At 40.4% G+C, this 21,959-nt stretch overlaps 1 protein-coding gene across 2 annotated transcripts in view; it reads right to left on the bottom strand.

Annotated features, from left to right (window-relative positions):
* GRIK2 (glutamate ionotropic receptor kainate type subunit 2) overlaps nucleotides 1–21,959 on the bottom strand; it is an 805,023-nt gene that overhangs the window by 96,500 nt on the left and 686,564 nt on the right. For both annotated transcript variants that reach the window (XM_056566198.1, XM_056566197.1), the window contains exon 14: nucleotides 19,815–20,040. In XM_056566198.1, coding sequence (XP_056422173.1) covers nucleotides 19,815–20,040 — 226 coding nt within the window. The remainder of the gene's footprint in view (nucleotides 1–19,814; nucleotides 20,041–21,959) is intronic.

Here is a 21,959-nt window from a genome sequence, read left to right as displayed (position 1 = left end):
CCGATCTCAAAACGCATCTAGCCACAATAACCACTGTATATAGCAATCTACAGTCAGCCACAGCACTCCACAGCCTCCCGGTGCGCATAGCACATGAAGCTTCACAGCACTACGTCGGCAAGCAGACCTCTGCCTCCCCTGGCTCATCGGCACTGACGACTCACCACTACAGGAAGCGACCAGGCGTTCAGTTTGGAAGCCGCAGCTGGTAAGTAGTGAGAGCTCCGTGGGACCACGTCAGAATGGGTGAGCAACCCTGTCCTGCAACCATCAATTTATGTACATTTATACAGTTACTTAGTAACTACTGCTTAAAACGCTTATTACGTTCAAAACCACTCTGAGCGACATGGATTGCATAATCCATGGACTGTACCCACTGGATTACACAGTGTGTACATTATTTGCACTCACAAAGGCTGCCTAATATAAAATTACATAATACGGACTTTTACAATATATCAGCTATTTATACAAGTTTTATATGTTTCCTTTTATTGGATTTTAATATTTTTATTCACCATATATCTACTGGCACTGCTGTAAGGACCCTGCAGGCATCTTTGTTCAATCTATATTGTATCCTACAATTTTTTTATATATCCAACTGTGAATATACTATACAATTCTATACATGCTTTCATCCTTGAGCTTATAAAAGACCAGATTTGAGGACAGTGCTCCCCCCTTCTTCATGATTCCAATAATACCAAAATTGAATAATTTGTGTTTTGTTTTATGGTTAAAAAACTATTTAACCTTGAAAAAAATGTTCATTACCATGTTCTCACCCCTATAACTTTTTTATTTTTCCACCTACGGATGTATGTTATGGTTTATTTTTTTCTGCCATGAGCTGTAGTTTTTAACAGTACCAATTTTGTGTACTACTGGCTTTTTGATCACTTTTTATTGCGATATTTTTGGGATGTAATGTAACCAAAAATCAGCAACTTTGGCAAGTTTGGAATTTTTTAGCATTTACGCCGTTCACTGTGGAGAATCATAAACATAATAATTTAATAGTTTGGACAATTACACATGTGGCCATACCAAATATGTACATTTTTTGTAACGTTATTTATTTAAAAAATTTGAATGATTTGGTGATTTGAATTCTAACTATGGGAGGGATTTTTTAAATATTTTTAAAAACATTTTTAAAATGTATCTATACACACTTTTTGCCCCCCCCCCCAGGGACCTATCATAAGCCATCATCAGATGGCTTACATAGATCAATGAAATGCTATTGCATTACATTGAGCCATGAAATCTGTGCTCGATTGTTAAGGGCTGCCAAAGGGAGCCCTAAGCAATTTCAGAGCCAGGGAAGACGCCGAGGACAAGATAAGACCTCAGGCTTCCCTAGCAACCCATAGCCCCCCTGCGATTACATCACAGAGGAGGTGGGGGGGGCTGTGGGACCACTAGACACCAGGGAATAGCAGCATTTAATGTTTAAATGCTGTGATCTGTATAGATCACAATATTTAAACAGTTAAATGAGGGACATCGGCGCTATTTCTGATGTCCGTCATTACCGGCAGATGTCAGTTGCTGACAGCAGCGGTCATCTACTGGTCATGACGCGAACCCGATCCGCGGGCCCCCATCATGTCCACCCACCTGACCCATGAAATACATGTATGTCATGGGTTGGGAAGGGGTTAAAAGATGTCTGGTCAAATGAAGCAAGATTTCTTTTACATCATGTGGATGGCCAGATGTATGTGCATTGCATAGCTGAGAAAGAGATGGCACCAGAATCCATTATATGATGAAGACAAGCTGGAGGAGGCAGTGGGATGCTCTACTAGGAAACATTGGATACCTGTATTTATGTGGATGCAGGATTTGAATATGGCTAGTTCTCTCTGGTTCTCCAGTACCAATTGTTAAAATAATAGCCAGTTCAGAGAACCAGAGAGAATGTATCAAGAAAACATCTGCAAAATCTATGTTAAAAGTCCCCTTGGATTTTTCCCTTTATTATTTCTTCATTAGTCCTCTAGGTATTTAGATGTATGCATTTTCACACATATGCCATCCCACATTCACTTTCCTTGCTTTCAAATGCTTAGTTATGTTAAATCCAGGAAAAAATACTGTGTGTTTCATTAAACCCAGAAAAAACACGAAACTTAGCCTTAGATGTCTATGCTGCACACTCTGAATGCTCTTAAATGTGCAGTTATGTTAAACCCAGGTAGAAATATTATGTTTTATAGAACCCAGAACATACATGTAATATATCCTAAGATGGCTATGCCTCATTTACTCTTAAAGAGTACCTGTCACCACAAAAACTTTCTAATTACATGTGATTAACAAAAATGTATCTTTATATCTTTTTTTTTTCTTTTAAAAAATGACCACTAGGGGTCTCCCTACATGTCCCGGCGAATAGAGTTTGGACTCATGCCGGCCTGGCATGAGTACGAATTCTCAGTGCAACCAGGACACTGAAGAGCACAGCGCAGCTCCCTGCCTTTCAATCAGACAGGCGGGAGTGAGCTCTGCGCCCGTAGCAGGGCGCTCCTGACATGACCAGCCGCGTCATCAGGCTGCACCCCCTTGCAAGGAGAGCCGGCACGTGCTGCCAAATGTCAGTGTATTGCAGGGCTGCACAGAAGAGGATCGGGTCTTCCTCTCCTGAGTCTGATCGAGGTCTTACTCTGATCGAGGTCTTCCTAAGTAAGCAAGGAGCAACAAGGTTAGATTTTTCAATGGGCATTATATATATTTGTATATATATATATATATATATATATATATATATATATATTTATATATATATATATATATATATATATATATATATATATATATCTGTGTGAAGAAGTAGAAGGGTGAAAGTGCTTTAGATCACGTGGCACCTGCCGGGCCACGCTCCTTTTCTCCCTCGCTCATGGCAGAAGCCTGAGCAGCCACAGGGGATGCAAAAAAAAGGTATTAATATGCGGTTTTAGGTAAAAATAAATACAGAGATAGAGTCAGTGAGAGTCAGGGGCAGATGGGGAGGGGGATTAGGGACAGTTTAGATGATGATAGGTACTCTTTAAGGCTTTAAAATGCATACTTATGTTAAACCCAGGTAGAAATACTATTTGTTTGATTAAACTCAGAAAATTCCCATGACTTGTGCTTTCATGGCTATACCACGTTCACTCTTAACGCTTTTGGCAAAAGTGTTCAAAAGTGTTCAGCGAGCTGGTATCAACCCAAAATTCTGATACCATATTCTCTGGCCTTGGCTCAATGATCTCTATACCTGACTATGGCTCCAGACAGTGATATCTGACTTCCCATTCTGACCCCTATCACTAACACCTGATTCTGACCAAAAATCTGATACCTGACATTGATAGCTTACTCTGACATTTACATCTGACACCTGACACTGAACCCCAACGCAGATATCTGCCTCTAATTTATGACTTGAATACTTGATTCTGACATTTGACTCTGATACTTGACACTGACAACTGACTGTGACATCTGATTCTAATACATGACTCTAAAATCTGACTCTGATACTTGACTAGTCAGTTATTTGGGTTACCTAAAGCTTATTTTTATTGGTTAACAGATTAGTCTTAGCCCTATATATATATATATATATATATATATATATATATCCATTCACAGGCACTTCACCTCTTAATAAATGCAGGAAAGAGAAGGTCTAATTATTTGCAGAATTACTATTAACACACACGCACACACACACACACACACACACACACATATACACATATAGTCTGCCTTCCACTGATATTACTGATCATTGCAATGCCTATGCATAGCACTGAACAGTAATATCAATTAATAGATTGCTATAAATTGCTGCCTGTGTAAAATGTAAAAAAAAATACCCCACTTTTCACATTTTACAAAAAAAGTAAAATAAAAAATAAAAAAACATATTTAGTATTTCCACATGCAAAAATGCCCCAACTATTAAAATATAATATCAATGATCTTGTATGATGGGTGAAACATCAAAAATTGCTGACATTTGGTCACCTTACATCACAGGAAAAAAAAGGAATAAAAAGCGATAAAAATACTATATGCAAAAAGTGAGCCCTCATACGGCCCAGTATATGGAAAAATTTGAAAGTTATGAGGGTCAGAATATGACAATTTTAACCCCTTAAGGACCAGGCCATTTTACACCTTAAGGACCAGAGCGTTTTTTTGCAATTCTGACCACTGTCACTTTAAACATTAATAACTCTGGAATGCTTTTAGTTATCATTCTGATTCTGAGATTGTTTTTTCGTGACATATTCTACTTTAACTTAGTGGTAAAATTTTATGGTAACTTGCATCCTTTCTTGGTGAAAAATCCCAAAATTTTATGAAAAAAATGAAAATTTTGCATTTTTCTAACTTTGAAGCTCTCTGCTTGTAAGGAAAATGGATATTCAAAATAAAACATTTTTGGGTTCACATATACAATATGTCTACTTTATGTTTGCATCATAAAATTTATGAGTTTTTACTTTTGGAAGACACCAGAGGGCTTCAAAGTTCAGCAGCAATTTGGAAATTTTTCACAAAACTTTCAAACTCGCTATTTTTCATGGACCAGTTCAGGTTTGAAGTGGATTTGAAGTGTCTTCATATTAGAAATACCCCATAAATGACCCCATTATAAAAACTACACCCCCCAAAGTATTCAAAATGACATTCAATAAGTGTATTAACCCTTTAGGTGTTTCACAGGAATAGCAGAAAAGTGAAGGAGAAAATTCACAATCTTCATTTTTTACACTCGCATGTTCTTGTAGACCCAATTTTTTTATTTTTGCAAGGGGTAAAAAGGAGAAAATTTTTACTTGTATTTGAAACCCAATTTCTCTCGAGTAAGGACATACCTCATATGTCTATGTTAATTGTTCGGCGGGCGCAGTAGAGGGCTCAGAAGGGAAGGAGCGACAAATGGTTTTTGGGGGGCATGTCACCTTTAGGAAGCCCCTATGGTGCCAGGACAGCAAAAAAAAAACACATGGCATACCATTTTGGAAACTAGACCCCTCGGGGAACGTAACAAGGGGTAAAGTGAACCTTAATACCCCACAGGTGATTCACGACTTTTGCATATGTAAAAAAAAAAAATGTTTTACCTAAAATGCTTGGTTTCCCAAAAATGGTACATTTTTTAAAAGGATAATAGCAGAAAATACCCCCCAAAATTTGAAGCCAAATTTCTCCCGATTCAGAAAACACCCCATATGGGGGTGAAAAGTGCTCTGCTGGCGCACTACAGGTCTCAGAAGAGAAGGAGTCACATTTGGCTTTTTGAAAGCAAATTTTGCTCTGGGGGCATGCCGCATTTAGGAAGCCCCTATGGCGCCAGAACCACAAAAAAAACCCACATGACATACCATTTTGGAAACCAGACCCCTCGGGGAACGTAAAAAGGGGTAATGTGAACCTTAATACCCTACAGGTGTTTCACGACTTTTGCATATGTAAAAAAAAACATTTTTTTTTACCTAAAATGCTTGGTTTCCCCAAATTTTTACATTTTTTAAAAGGGTAATAGCAGAAAATACCCCCCAAAATTTGAAGCCCAATTTCTCCCGATTCAGAAAACACCCCATATGGGGCGAGAAGTGCTCTGCTGGCGCACTAGAGGTCTCAGAAGAGGAGGAGTCACATTTGGCTTTGTGAAAGCAAATTTTGCTCTGGGGGCATGCCGCATTTAGGAAGCCCCTATGGTGCCAGGACAGCAAAAAAAAAACCATATGGCATACTATTTTGGAAACTAGACCCCTAGGGGAACGTAACAAGGGGTAATGTGAACCTTAATACCCCACAGGTGATTCACAACTTTTGCATATGTAAAAAAGAAAAACATTTTTTACCTAAAATGTTGGTTTCCCAAAAATTTTTGATTTTTAAAAAGGGTAATAGCAGAAAATACCCCCCATAATTTGTAAGACAATTTCTCCCGAGTACGGCGATACCCCATATGTGGCCCTAAACTGTTGCCTTGAAATACGACAGGGCTCCAAAGTGAGAGCGCCATGCGCATTTGAGGCCTAAATTAGGGACTTGCATAGGGGTGGACATAGGGGTATTCTACGCCAGTGATTCCCAAACAGGGTGCCTCCAGCTGTTGTAAAAGTCCCAGCATGCCTGGACAGTCAGTGGCTGTCTGGTAATACTGGGAGTAGTTGTTTTGCAACAGCTGGAGGCTCCGTTTTGGAAACAGTGGCGTACCAGACGTTTTTCATTTTTATTGGGGAGGGGGGCTGTGTAGGGGAATGTGTATATGTAGTGTTTTTTACTTTTTATTTTATTTTGTGGTAGTGTAGTATTTTTAGGGTACAGTCGCATGGGCGGGGGGTTCAAAGTAGTTTCTCGCTGGCAGTTTGAGCTGCAGCAGAAAATTTGCCGCAGCTCAAACTTGCAGCCGGATACTTACTGTAATCCTCCGCCCATGTGAGTGTACCCTGTACATTCACATTGGGGGGGGGGGGGGGGGGGACATCCAGCTGTTGAAAAACTACAACTCCCAGCATGTAGGGTCTATAAGTGCATGCTGGGAGTTGTAGTTTTGCAACAGCTGGAGGCTCCGTTTTGGAAACGGTGGCGTACCAGACATTTTTCATTTTTATTGGGGAGGGGGGCTGTGTAGGGGTATGTGTATGTGTAGTGTTTTTTACTTTTTATTTTATTGTGTGTTAGTGTAGTGTTTTTAGGGTACAGTCGCATGGGCGGGGGGTTCACAGTAGTTTCTCGCTGGCAGTTTGAGCTGCAGCAGAAAATTTGCCGCAGCTCAAACTTGCAGCCGGATACTTCCTGTAATCCTCCGCCCATGTGAATGTACCCTGTACATTCACATTGGGGGGGGGAGGGACATCCAGCTGTTGCAAAACTACAACTCCCAGCATGTACGGTCTATCAGTGCATGCTGGGAGTTGTAGTTTTGCAACAGCTGGAGGCACACTGGTTGTGAAACACCGAGTTTGGCAACAAACTCAGTGTTTTGCAACCAGTGTGCCTTCAGCTGTTGCAAAAGCTACAACCCCCAGCATGTACGGACAGCGGAAGGGCATGCTGGGTGTTGTAGTTATGCAACAGCGGGAGGCATACTACTTTGGCTGGGGATGCTGGGGATTGTAGTTATGCAACAGCTGGAGACACACTGGTTTGCTACTTAACTCAGTGTGCCTTCAGCTGTTGCAAAACTACAACTCTCAGCAGTCACCGACAGCCAACGGGCATGCTGGGAGTTGTAGTTATGCAACCAGCAGATGCACCACTACAACTCCCAGCATGCACTTTAGCTGTTTGTTCAAGCTGGGAGTTGTAGTTACACAACAGCTGAAGGTACACTTTTCCATAGAAAGAATGTGCCTCCAGCTGTTGCAAAACCATAAGTCCCAGCATGCCAATAAGGAAATGCTGGGAGTTGTGGTGGTCTGCCTCCTCCAGTTGCATAACTACAGCTCCCAGCATGCCCTTTTTGCATGCTGGGAGCTGTTGCTAAGCAACAGCAGGAGGCTGCTCCTGGGGCCCCGATCCCGACATTAACGCCGGGGATCGGGGTCCCCAGCACCAGGGGTGCACGTCCCGCACCCGCTCACATCCTCCGGAAGAGGGGCAGAGCGGGTGCGGGAGTGACACCCGCAGCAGGCGCCCTGATTGGTCGGCCGGGAATCCGGCCAACGAATCAGAGCGATCGTCAGGTGGCACCTGTGCCACCTCACCCCTGCAGGCTTTGGCTGTTCGGGGCCGTCTCTGACAGTAATTAGCCAGTAATTCGGGGTCACCGGGTCACTGGAGACCCGATTGACCCGGAATCGCCGCAGATCGCTGGACAATTCAGTCTGCGGCCATCGCCAACATGGGGGGGCATAATGACCCCCCTGGGTGATATCCTGCGATGCCTGCTGAACGATTTCAGCAGGCATCGGGCACCGGCTCCCCTCCGGCTAGCGGCGGGGGGCCGGGAAAGGACAGGACGTACTCCTACGTCCTCGGTCCTTAAGGACTCGGAAACGGGGGCGTAGGAGTACGCCCATTGTCCTTAAGGGGTTAAACATATTTTTTTGGTTAAAAAGTTATATTGAGCCTCAGAAAAAGGAGAACATGATGGCTTTACCATAAAATGCACAGTAAAAGTGGCAAAATTTTGATTTTCTTTTCAATTTCTGACAATTTTTTTTTAATTTGTTGCTTCCAATTTTTTGATAAAAGGAATGGTGTCATTACAAAGTACAATTGGTCAGCAAAAAACAAGCCTTCATATGGGTCTGTGGGTAGAAAAACGAAAGAGTTATGGCTCTTAAAAGGCTAGGATGTCCTTAAGGCAAAAACCCGACCTTATATCCCGTCCTCATATCCCGACCTCAAATCCCGTCCACATATCCTGACCTCATATCTCATCCTCATATCCCATGTTCAGGTGGGACTGAGTTGTGATGAAGAGATGAGCAAAAATAGGAGGCATGGTTTTGTGGAAGTGGGCAAAACTTGCAAGCTGGACCAATGCACAAAAAAGGGTAGAAAATAAAAGAGGGTGTGGCTTAAATGGTGGGTGTGGCATTGTGAGATGGTGTGGGAAGGTGTGGCATGCGGGAGGGGTGTGGCCAGATTGACACACTCACCAGGAGATGCAGAGCTTGTGGAGTAAGGTACTAGAATTCCTATATATTTGCGTGGGACTTAAAACAAAAGCCCCATCCTTCATGTAAGGGGGTAGGTTCGGGTTAATTTAACTATAATATATTTTTAGTTGACATAAAAGTAACATGTGTTTCATCAAAATATTTGAAGCCATTTGGAAGTTATGCTGGAACATACATTTCCCATAGACTTGCATGGGACTTTAAACAAAAACCCAGACCATCGCAAATGGGGTGGGGTAAGGGTTAATTTACCTATACTATGTTTGTGGCTGACATATAATTAACATGTGTACAAAGTTTGAAGGAAATATCTTTAGCCGTTTGGAAGTGATGCTGGAACATATACACATATACACAATGGTCCTGATTTACTAAGAGTGTTGTGTAGTTTTCTTTGTGGATTTTAATTCCCTACAATTTTTTTCCACAGTATTTACCAAGGTTTCCCTACATTTTGCACTTTTCCCTACATTTTGCTTTTTTTTTACACATGCTCTGTGGAAACCTTAGTAAATATATAGTTTTTTTGTGAAAATGACAGGACGTGCCCTTTTATGTGAACACGCCCCCTTCTCCTGACAGCCACGCCCCTTTTTCAGGTTTTCTCAGAAAAATGGAGAATTGGTTGTTTTTTTGTATTTTTTTTCATTTCTAAAGCAATAAGACAGAATTCTGGCGCAATTAGACAGAATTCTGGCGCAATGAGACAGAATCTGTCGCACAACCCGACAAAAATTTTGGGTTTACAATAGTAAATCAGGGCTATTGCGTTTTTTATATTTATATATATATATATATATATATATATATATATATATATATAAGGAAAAGGAAAAATAGCCAGAACAACAACCTAATACACAGGTGCCCGCTGCTGTGGCAAATACAACATGTACAAAAAAGAAAGTTGCAACAGCACTCTAGGTCAAAAAATGGAGGCACTTAGCACACTTTTTGATCAAACAACAAGCAACTTTCTTTTTTGTACATGTTGTATTTGCCACAGCAGCGGGCACCTGTGTATTAGGTTGTTGTGCTGGCTATTTTTGCTTTTGTTTTTACTTTGTAAGTTGGGGGGTTGTGGCACCCTCTTTAGCCGTGCACCCCACCCCTCTCAGACTGGAGGTGGTTTAGTCAATGGCTGATCCAATATGTCACAAAGTCAGAGCAGAGGTGAGTTATCATGTTAGGGTCCCATCCGATATGAGGCCACCTCCGCGTGGTGGATGGGGGGACACATTTTGATCAAAAAGTGCGCTAAGAGCCTCCATATATATATATATATATATAAATATATATATATATATACATATATATATATATATATATATATATATATACAGATTTCTTTTTAGGTAAGTGAGTAGATTTATATATGTTCAGAAAGATCAAATAGGTGTCCAAGAACTTTGAGGAATTCCTTTAACATTCCACTCTAGGTGTAGGTGAGAAGAAAAATATTTTACTGTATTCCCTTGTTTCAGTGGACAGATCTTCCTGTTTCTTTATCTTGAACATGTCAGCTGGTCACCATTTTGCTAGACTATTAAACCTTCTGTTTTTATTTGCTACTTTTGGGGGTTTTGTTTCCACATAGTGTACTTTTAGGTAAAAATGACACATTTAATTAATTCTGTATGTCCATATGATTAAAATGATACCCAATATATCTACGTTTTGTTCTATTTAACTATTTTAAAAAGGACAACTTAAAATGATCCTCTTCTGACCCCTAGAACTCTTGTGTTTGGCCCAATATGGCTCTGTAAGAGGGATCATTTTTTGCACCGTGATCTTTAGTTTTTTATTAGTACTATTTTTTGTTTTAATGGGGCTTATTAATTGCTTTTTATGGGGTTTTCTCTGGTATATGAAGTGACCAAAATCAGCAATTCTGGACTTAGCAACTTTTCCTCTGGACAGATTTTGATAAATCTCCCCCAATGTCATTAAGAATGATCTTCAGCATAAAAAAGAACAATGGCCCAGATTTATCAAACTATGTGAGAGTAAAAATGGAGTGATTTTCCCACAGCAATCAATCACAGCTCAGCTTTCCTTTACCAGAGCTCGTTAGCTGAGCTGTGATTGGTTGCTGTGGAAAAATCCCTCCACTTTTTCTCTCATTTGATAAATCTGGGCCAATGACTCCTGGAATAATAATTTAGTCCCTACAGAGCCTTGATCTTAACATCACAAGTCTGTCTGGGATTACATGAAGAGACAGAAAGATTTGAGAAAGCCTAAATACTGTGTGCAAGTTTACCCAGAAGAATTCATGTAGTTCTGAAGGCAAAGAATGGTCATAGCAAATATTTACCCGGTTTAGATTTTTGTTTTGTTCATTCACTTTGCATTTTGCTGTAAGAGTGTAGGACTGGACCAGCATCAAGACTAATTTAATGGCCTGATTTGACCAAAACCACAAAAAAACAAGCCTTGGAAAGTTTGCTTATGTTTAGTTAAGGCAGAAATCAGAAAATGGTAGGAGGCAGCCTTAGAATTTTTCCTTGTAAGGCTAGAGTTACATGTATGCGGCATCCAGCTCCGGCGAAACTAGGTTAAAATTGCCACAATTGATGCCAGAAGTGCATCAGTTGGCTTCAGTTGTGCATCATCCAGAATCCAAACTGAGAAGCCAAATGAATGGGATCAGTTCTTGCTTCATTTTCCATCTGGTGCATTTTATGCAGCCCAGAGGGAATTGAAAACTGACGATGCATATATGTAAAGGAGGCCTTAGGAAGTGATACTTTCTTACCATGTAAATATAAAATAAAATACAGTTTGAATATGTTTAATATAGACTGAAAGTGGAAAAATAAAATACAATAAAAAAAACTGGACATTTTCCAAATGGCGCCTGCCCCAAAAAACAGTATGCCAAAGTTTTTTGGAACAATTGGCGTTTATTTGAAATAAAGGTGCAACACAGTTGTTTCGAACCCAGGCCGGGTTCTTTCTCAGGCAGTGGATATTACAGATGCAGAGTACGCCAACTTAAATATACATTGGCATTCAAATGCTGCTGAGTCATGCACTCCGTATTAGTAGAGACATTAGAAGGGTATTCATTGCAGAAACTTCTATTATTTTGCAGCGCTGGAGACCTCCGCAGTAGTAAAGGCACTAGAAGGGAACTACATTCTAGAGACCTCCCTGCGGAGGTTTCCAGCACTGCAAAACAATAGAAGTTTCTGCAATGAATACCCTTCTAATGTCTCTATTAATACGGAGCGTATCCTCATATCACTGCAGCATGGGCTTCCCTGTGGAGGTCTCCGGCGCTGCAGTAGAAAACATCATAGGTGCCCCAAAGTGTAAATCGTGGTCTTTCCTAATGATACCACCTACTGAAAGAAACCGGAACTAATATTATACACACTTTTACAATACGGCAGCGTGGGTTTCCTTGCAGAGACCTCCAGCGCTGCAAAATATAATAACATATCAAAGGTGTCCCAAAGTGCATTCCCTTTCCAATGGTTTTAAAGCAATGAGAACTAATATAATTTTATGTTATATATAACTTGTAATTTGTATTTTTTTCAATCAATTTTAACACCTTTTATTGTGATTCGGCAGCATTTGAATGCCTATGTATATTTAAGTTGGTTCGCTCTGTCTGTAATACCCACCGCCTGAGGAAGAACCCGGCCTGGGTTCGAAACAACTGTGTTGCACCTTTATTTCAAATAAACGCCAATAGTTCAGAAAAACTTTGGCATACTGTTTTTTAGGGCAGGCGCCATTTGGAAAGCATTCAGTTTTTCAGACTAATGTAGAATGAAGACAGTTTTGTTATATTACACATATTTTAAAACATTTTTAGCCTAAGCAAACATTGACTAAATAAATAAACACACAATTAACCTCTTGGGGACGCAGGGCATATGCCTACGCCCTGCATCCCCGATCCTTAAGGTCTCAGGGCGTACCTGTACGCCCTGAGCCCGGTCTCGGCGTTTAAAACGGGGTCACGCCGTGACCCCGCATCACACCGGGTCGTTCCCGGCTGCTATTCATAGCCGGGACCTTGGGCTAACAGCGCGCGGCACCGATCGTTGTGCCACGAGCTATTAACCCTTCAGACGCGGCGGTCAAAGTTGACCGCCGCATCTGAAAGTGAAAGTAAACGCTTCCCGGCAGCTCAGTCGGGCTGATCGGGACATCGCGATAAAATCATGATGTTCCGATCAGCTGGGACGCAGGCGGAGGTCTCCTTACCTGTCTCCGCGGTGTCCGATCGGGGTTTGAGTGCTCCAAGCCTGAGCTACAGACTTGAGCAATCGAGCCCCTATCTCACTGATCCGTGCAAAGCTATGGCTTTGCAGGGATCAGCATATGAGATCAGTGTGTGCAGTGCTGTAGCTCCGCACTGCAAAAAAAGGTCATTTAACCCCTTCCCTAATAAAAGTTTGAATCACCCCCCTTTTCCCATAAAAAAAAACTGTGTAAATAAAAATAAAAATAGACATATGTGGTATCGCCGCATGCAGAAATTTCTGAACTATAAAAATATATTGTTAATTAAATCACACGGTCAATGGCGTATGCGCAAAAAATGAGCCCTCATACCGGCCCGTACACAGAAACATAAAAAAGTTATAGGGGTTAGAAGATGAGAATTTTTTACATAGAAATTTTCCTGCATGTAGTTATGATTTTTTTCCGAAGTACGACAATATTCAACCTATATAAGTAGGGTATCATTTTAACTGTATGGACTTACAGAATAAAGATAAGGTGTCCTTTTTACTGAAAAATGCAATGCGTAGAAACGGAAGCCCCCAAAAGTTACAAAATGAAATTTTTTCTTCAATTTTGTCACAAAATGATTTTTTTTTCTGTTTCGCCATGGATTTTTGGGTAAAATGACTAATGTCACTGAAAAGTAGAATTTGTGGCGCAAAAAATAACCCATCATATAGAATTTTATGTGCAAAATTGAAATCGTTATGATTTTTAGAAAAAATGAAAACGGAAAAACGCTGAGTCCTTAAGGTGAAAATAGGCTGAGTCCCTAGGGGGTTAAATTAAAATAAAATAATAGGTGCATAGATTTTTCCTTATAATAGTCATAAACCTCATTAAAGTATATTTATATAAGTGAGCAATATGTATTTCATATTACAAAAAAACATATCATTTTAGATTTTTTTCTTTCCTTTTTTTTTTTTTTTTTTTGTGAATGGCGACACAACCCAAACACCTGCAGGCTGCATAAGAAATTTCACATTTCCATCTGCTGTAGTACACAGGGAAGCTGATATATACTGTGACAACAGAATGAGTCTTAACCCACTTATAACAAATTGCTTTTTTGTTTGCTCTAAGGCCTAGTTTAAACTAATGGAAAATCAGGCATTTATTAAGTTTCATGATATCTGTTCTCCCGTTTTTGCATTTACTAGAGAGGATTTTTGTTAGTACAAGTGAGAAATAGTCTACAGCTTGGAGAAAGGGAATCAATCTGAAGAACTAGCAAACATAAAATAAGAAAACTCAATATATTAAGTAAATCCCTAAAAGATAGTGACTACCCCATCTGATGTGGTTATGTCAGTTTCAGGACTAATATAACTATGGTCATGATTTAGAAATCCAAATGCTTGTATGGGTAAAACAAGTGGCGAACTTCTGAATGCAATGACAAGTTAGAATAACAATTGTTATGGCACACCAATTGAAGCAGGCTATTTTAAATGTATATCAACACCAAACTTTCAACTCTATGCCGCTCAGTTAACAACATTCAATAGTCCACACAAGTGTTTCCAAACCAGGGTTCCTCCAGCTGTTGCAAAACTACAATGCTCATCATGCCAAGACAGCAGGCTGTCCAGGCATGCTGGGAGTTGCAGTTTTGCAACAACTGGAGATACCCTGGTGGGGAAACACTGGTCCATACATAAGGGCATAAATACAGGGTTAGCTAAGGCAAATAAATACATATCAAATGTCTATAAGGTACGTGTGCATAAGCCACACCAAGTAGGGTGAGAACAATCAGCCAGGGCCATGGACAACCCCAGTGACTTGAAGTCCTGTTTCTGGTCACACGGACAGCTATGTTTTCTCTGACAGGGCACAACCATTCAGAGTAAATCATGTATCACTATAAGGGTAGGTTCACACGGAACAACAAATTTTACTCTGTGGATCTGCCGATTACGGACCCTACAGTGTGCCTCAGGCTGTGCCTGCCTGCTTGCAGTGGCAATGAGTATTGGCAATCCGACGCATGGGCAGCGTACTCACAGACATTGCGGCCGCTCCCCCTGCTCCCTAAGTAGGCCGAGAGCAGCCGTGATGTGTGTGAGTACACTGCGCATGCACATGATGACTTGTTGAACACTGGCGTGTCTGCTCGTAGCGCCGGATTGCAACTACGAGCAGGCACAGCTGGAGGCACATTGTAGGATCCGTCATTGGCAGATCCGAAGCGTAAAATAGCTGTTCTGTCTGACCCTACCCTAATTATGGTGCCTGACAATATATCTTCCTTCCTGTGGTTCAGCCAGCATGAAAGTAGTGACAGGTTCCCTTTAAAGAATCTCATGTTAACACTTTGGTGCCAGACACCAACGGCCACAGTCAGAGGACTTGTGGATCCCAAATCTTAAAAGACCAGAGCCTTTTTTTCTTTTTATATACTTTTTTGTGTTTTTAGTGTTAATGCTAAATGTTTTAATTTGGTTAATAGTTGAGTAAGATCATTGTCCTTTTCAAGTTTTTTTTTAAGCCAATAGATATTCAATTCATTTCTAGAAGCCATAAAATTTAACAGAATTATAGCTTAAATGTTTAGTATTTTTTTTTACGTAATAAATTCTTCAAGGATATATTCCAAACATACCCCTATGTAGTATTCAGAAAGTATCTTTAACAAGTTTTTTGAAAGCAATACTGAATTGTCAAATTACTTTGCCTGATTACTTTATTCTATCTGAGTCTATCCATGAAAATGATAATGTTCTAATCAACTGGAGCCTTTTTATTCCTTTGATAAAATGACAGAATTTTACCAATTGTGCTGAAGAGCTTCCATGAAAGAGTTGGCTTAGGTTTGATGAATGCTTTTTACAATTGGCAGAACAAAAACGCAGATTATCCTTTGAAATGAATGCAATGAATTATTGACAGTCATTACTGTACTCAGCAACATGTGATGTTCCGTAATAGTAATGATTAGATGGTTTTAAATGGAAAGGGGAAGTTTTATTTGGCAAACAATTTGTTTGGGCTCCAGCGTTCCCTTATCAATTAAGTAGTCCTGGTTCCTAGTGTGAACCAGGTAAGCATTGTAATGATAAAAATTAAAGGCGTTTGCCAGGTTTTATAAAAAAAAAAAAAGGGATTTGACACTGAAACAGATGATAATTTCACTTACTATATTTAACTGAGTTTTCCACAGCTAGCATAAGTAAAGCTTATTCAAGAGGATGTCTGGGAGGCAGAAAATGTCCTACCTGCTCTGCTTACCAGCATTCCATTCCTGCTCCCTGGTCTCCTTGGAAATATACTGTTTTGCTTGAGGAGGGGGAGATGGCTTGTCCTCTCATGCGATGTCTAATACAGGCAAGCTATAATCGCAACATTGATACCATCATGCATCTATTGGAAATTGTGTATGTGGGTGCAGTTTTGCCCACACATGAATATTGGGACAAGCACTTGTCCCCTACCATCTCAGAAAAGTATTCTTCTGAGACTACCTGGGAGTATTGGGGAGCAGAACAGGTAGGACATTTTTTGCTCCCTTGACAAGTCCTTTATGGGCTGGTGTTTAGAAAAAAAAAAAGGCATTGCAATTTTTGAACCAAAGCCCCAAAGGATAATAAAAAGTTCTTCCTTTATTTTTCCCATACCCTTTAAATATCTATCTGGCTTGGGCTCAAAAACTGCAGTGTAAGTTTCCACTAGTGTGTGACATTAGGCTTAAACTGTCAAACTTTGGCAAACTACAGTATAACCTAATTCTCAAACTGTAAAAAAATGCAACACAACTTCCCATGTGAATATCCACCGCTCTTAAAAATAAAAGGAACATTAAAATAACACATCCTAGATCTGAACGAATGAACTAATTGTATGAAATACTTTCGTCTTTACATAGATGAATGTGCTGACAACAACATCACACAAAAATGATCAATGGAAATTAAATTTATTAACCCATGGAGGTCTGGATATGGAGTCACACTCAAAATCAAAGTGGAAAACCACACTACAGGCTGATCCAACTGTGATATAATGCCCTAAAAAAAAGTCAAAATGAGATTCAGTAGTGTGTGTGGCCTCCACGTGCTCATATGACCTCCCTACAATGCCTGGGCATTCTCCTGATGAGGTGGTGGTTGGTCTCCTGAGGGATGTCCTCCCAGACCTGGATTAAAGCATCTGACAACCCCTGGAAAGTCTGTGGTGCAACGTGGCATTGGTGGATAGAGCGAGACATGATGTCCTAGATGTGCTCAATCGGATTTAGGACTGGGGAACGGGCGGGCCTGTCCATAGCATCAATGCCTTCCTCTTGCAGGAACTGCTGACACACTCCAGCCACATGAGGTCTAGAATTGTCTTGCATTAGAACCACACCAGCATATGGTCTCACAAGAGGTCTGAGGTCCTCATCTCGGTACCTAATGGTAGTCAGGCTACCTCTGGCAAGCACATGGAGGGCTGTGCGTTCCCCCCAAAGAAATGCCACCCCACACCATTACTGACCCACCGCCAAACTGTTCATGCTGGAGGATGTTGCAGGCAGCAGAAAGTTTTCCACGGTGTCTCCAGACTCTGTCACATCTGTCACATGTGCTCAGTGTGAACCTGCTTTCATCTGTGAAGAGCAAAGGGCACCTGTGGGGAATTTGCCATTCTTGGTGTTTTCTGGCAAATGCCAAATGTCCTGCACGGTGTAGGGCTGTAAGCGCAACCCCCACCTGTGGATGTCAGGCCCTCATACTACTTTCATGGAGTCTGTTTCTGACCGTTTCAGTGGACACATGCACATTTTCCAAAAGTAAAAACATGTAAATTTTATGATGCAAACATAAAGTGGACATATTGTATATGTGAATAAAAAAAATTTGAGGTTCCTCTTCTCTTCACTCCTATCGCTACCTCTATACTCCTTTTTGCTCCCCATTCCCCTTCTTTTCTTCTTACCCGACTAGTCACATATAGTTTGCAGAGTCATCATATCCTTAATGTTTATGCCAGCATTCATGGTTAAACCACTTTGCCGGACATGTGAGTTGACCTATTGTCCTCAAAGGGACATCAGTGGCTTACACCTTCATACAGTTAATGTTACATACGGCTCACGCCAACGGAATGGATTGTTTCTGCTGAGCGAATGCTTGCTGTCCCTTTTTGATTTTTGATGACTAATGCAATTGTTGCCTTATTTTACTGTTTCTTGATTGTGTATTGGAAAACTCAATAAAAACCTTATTATGGAAAAAAAATTGGAATATCCATTTTCCTTACAAGCAGAGAGCTTCAAAGTTATAAAAATGCAAAATGTTCGAATTTTTCATCACATTTTGGGATTTTTCACCAAGAAAAGATGCAAGTTACCAAAAAATGTTACCACTATGTTAACGTAGAATATGTCACGGATAAACAATCTCAAAATCAGAATGATAACTAAAAGCATTCCAGAGTTATTAATGTTTAAAATGACAGTGGTCAGAAGTGCAAAAAATGGCCGGGTCCTAAGGTGTAAAATGGCTCGGTCCTTAAGGGGTTAAAGTCCTATACAAGTCTATGGGAAATATATGTTAATGCATAACTTCCAAACCGCTGGAGATATTTTGATAATACTTGGTCACGTTACTTATATGTCCACTTATGTCCACTTAAAATATAGGATACTTAATTTAACCCTTAACAACCCCCATTTGTGAGGGTCGGGGGTTTTGTTTAAAGTCCCATGCAAATCAATGGGAAATATATGTTCCCACATAACTTCCGTACGGTTTGAGATATTTCAATACCTGGTACACACATTACGGGTCAGGATATGAGATTGGGATAGGAGGTCGAGATAGGAGGTTGAGATATGAGGATGTGATATGAGGTCAGGATAGGAGGTCGAGATAGGAAGTCAGGGTAGGAGTACGGGATATGAGGACGGGATATGAGGTTGAGATAGGAGGTCAAGCTAGGAGGTCGAGATAGGAGGACGTGATATGAGAACGGGATATGAGGATGGGCTAGGAGGATGGGATATGAGAACGAGATAGGAGGATGGGATAGGAGGTCAGCATAGGAGATCGGGATAGGAGGTCAGGGTAGGAGGTTGGGATAGGAGGTAGGGATAGGAGGTCAGGATAGGAGGACGGGATAGGAGGTCGGGATAGGAGGATGGAATAGGAGGATGGGATAGGAGGACGGGATAGGAGGACGGGATAGGAGCACGGGATAGGAGGTCGGGATAGGAGGTTGAGATAGGAGGTCGGGATATGAGGACGGGATATGGGGTTGGGATATGACAACAATATATGTGGACCGGATATGAAGTCGAAAGCTTCCTCCTTTGTTTATTTTTCTCCCCATCAAGGATTAGGAAGGAAAAACCGGGCAACGCCGGGTACTCAGCTAGTAATATAATACTGTGCATGAGGCTTATAGAAGACATGGGATAAAACATTAAATTAATTCATTATTTTAACTATTTTTCACATACTGTACTTCTCAGTACCTAAAAAAAACTACACACATACTAATTTTGATGCGACTAATTTTGATGCTCAGAAAAAACAATTTAAACATGATTATGACAACTGTAAGCAATTATTTTGTGATTTGCTTGACCTTTGAAGGTGTTCATATGTACACACTGTTGGTATATTACATGACTATTATTACTAGTGCCACAATTTATAATATATATATTTTTCAAATATGTAAAACATTTATTATTGAAAAGCAGTATTTATTAATACAAAGGACTAATTCATCATTAAACGTATTTTACACAGTTTTAACATGTGTATTAAATTCTGTAATAATACTATAGTGCATTTTAACTGTTAACAAACTTAAAGTCTAGACAGGGTTTAAGCTTTATTCAATTGTTGGTGATACACCTAGGTTTTTCTTACTCAAAGTAAGATAAATGAACAAAGACAAAATAATTGACATGCAACATACCCATGGGAGTTCCAACTCCATAACCTTTAGAATCTATAAGGCCTCCAATCTGTGTCAGGTTACAGTTGCGTTGCGTGACAAATTCAATGGTTGTTGACTCCATTAAAAAGGCATAATCAGAGGTGAGCACTCGCTGGATACCTTCTTCATTATTTTTGACAAGTACCGACTGGCTTCTGCTATTCATAAAGGCCCACATTTTTTCATATGTTGGTATTTTAGATTTCTAAGAGAGAATGAACAAGAACTGTTTATTGAATAATAATCCCAAACAGAAAAAAAAAAATAATCCAGTTTAACTTGGTATTACTAATCATGAACATCAGTTATTTAAATACAACCTCAATTTTAAATTTCCAATGTTTTTTTTCAGGATTCTGCGAAATTGAGTATTATTCATAAAAAATGAAGACCACTGTGGGATTAACATTTAAAAAGAGGTTTGTGCAGCATATCAGTTTAACAGTTTTAATGTGTAAAGATTACGGTATAGCAATACATTGAGGAGAAGGTGTTAATAAACTTTTACCAATCCTAAGTTTATATTTTTTAGACAGATATAAGCATGTTGTCTAACATCTCATACATAGGACTGTGGAACACCGCCAAATAAAAAAGATTCTCTTTTCCTGTATAAGGAATTTACACTACAATAATCTGAGTGAGCAATCAAGCGATTGTGATATGTGAGGGACAAAAATGTTTTTATTTTTTTTAAATTTATTTAAAAAATCCATAATAAAAATGTTAACAACCTCCCTTATTTTCTCATTTTCCAATAAAAAAAGTAACATCCCCCCTCCCCCGCAAAAAAGTAGCAAGCAAACCATATTTGGTATAACCGCATGCAGAATTGTCAGAACTTTTAACCCCACAGAGGGTTTTGGTCTTGAGGACAGAGCCAATTTATATTTTAGCATTTTTGATTATTTCCTCTTCACCTTCTAAGACCCATAAACTTTTTACTTTTCCAACGACAAACTTGTGATAGACTTATTTTCCATTAGGGCAAGTTGTATCATTTGGGGATAGGGGAAAAGATGCCTGATCGCGGGAGTCCCGCAGCTGGGGATGCCAGTGATCATGCACGCGGCACCCCGTTTGTAATCAGTCCCCGAAGCGTGTTCGCTCCGGGTCTGATTATGGTTGACCGCAGGGCCGGCGGCGTGTGATGTCGCGCCTCCGCCCCCGTGTGACGTCACTCTCCGCCCCTCAATGGAAGCCTACGGGAGGGGCCGTGATAGCTTGCATTGCATTGAGGGGCGGAGCGTGATGTCACACAGGGCAGAGGCATGACGTCGCCGGCGGCCCTGCGGTCGAGCGTAATCAGACCCGGAGCGAATACGCTCCGGGGACTGATTACAAATGGGGTGCCGCGTGCATGATCACGGGCGTCCCCAGCTGCAGGACTCCCGCGATCAGGCATCTTATGCCCTATCCGTTGGATAGGGGATAAGATGTGTAAGCATCGGAGTACCCCTTTAAGGCCAAAATGGACTTGGTACTTGGTGCTGTTTGGGCTGGGTGAAAGTCATTGCAACTCTTAAAGGGATACTCCCGTGGAAAACTTTTTTTTTTTTTTTTTAGATCAACTGGTGCCATAAATAAATGTATATCACCCGCACTGGAGGATACTGTGGGCTATAACCCCTGCTGCGTTACTCCAGTACGCTTCCCTGTAAGGCGTAAAACAAATAGATAATACAATATAAGAAAACTAGGAGTACGCGCTGGGAGAAATAGCAAAAGTAAAACGACAATAGGAGGTGAAAGAAGCAATGTCCTACCTTCCAATTAGTATTACTTCATTATACTGGAGCAATAATCCTCTGAAACATGAATAAGGGATTTTAAACAACTGGAAAAATGATTGCAGTGAACAATAGAATAAATGATTAGTGATCAGATACCTGGTGTAAGGAATGCTGTATAATGCAAGGATTAAAAAATGGTTGTGTTATGGCACTTTCTAAAAGCAAAAGGTGGTGAATCCTTCTGTAGTGGGCCCATTTTAGGGGTACTCCAGCGCTGCAATTACAATAAAAAAAGGTTCCTAGTTGCCTTAGACAAGGGAGAAATATGACATCCTAGTAAGAATAAGTACCTGGTGTCTATTGATGATCGAGAAAGTCACTTTTCAGGGTG

This window comes from Hyla sarda, chromosome 3 (assembly GCF_029499605.1).
Source record: "Hyla sarda isolate aHylSar1 chromosome 3, aHylSar1.hap1, whole genome shotgun sequence".
Lineage (NCBI taxonomy): Eukaryota > Metazoa > Chordata > Amphibia > Anura > Hylidae > Hyla > Hyla sarda.
This window is presented reverse-complemented; position numbering and strand designations above follow the sequence as displayed.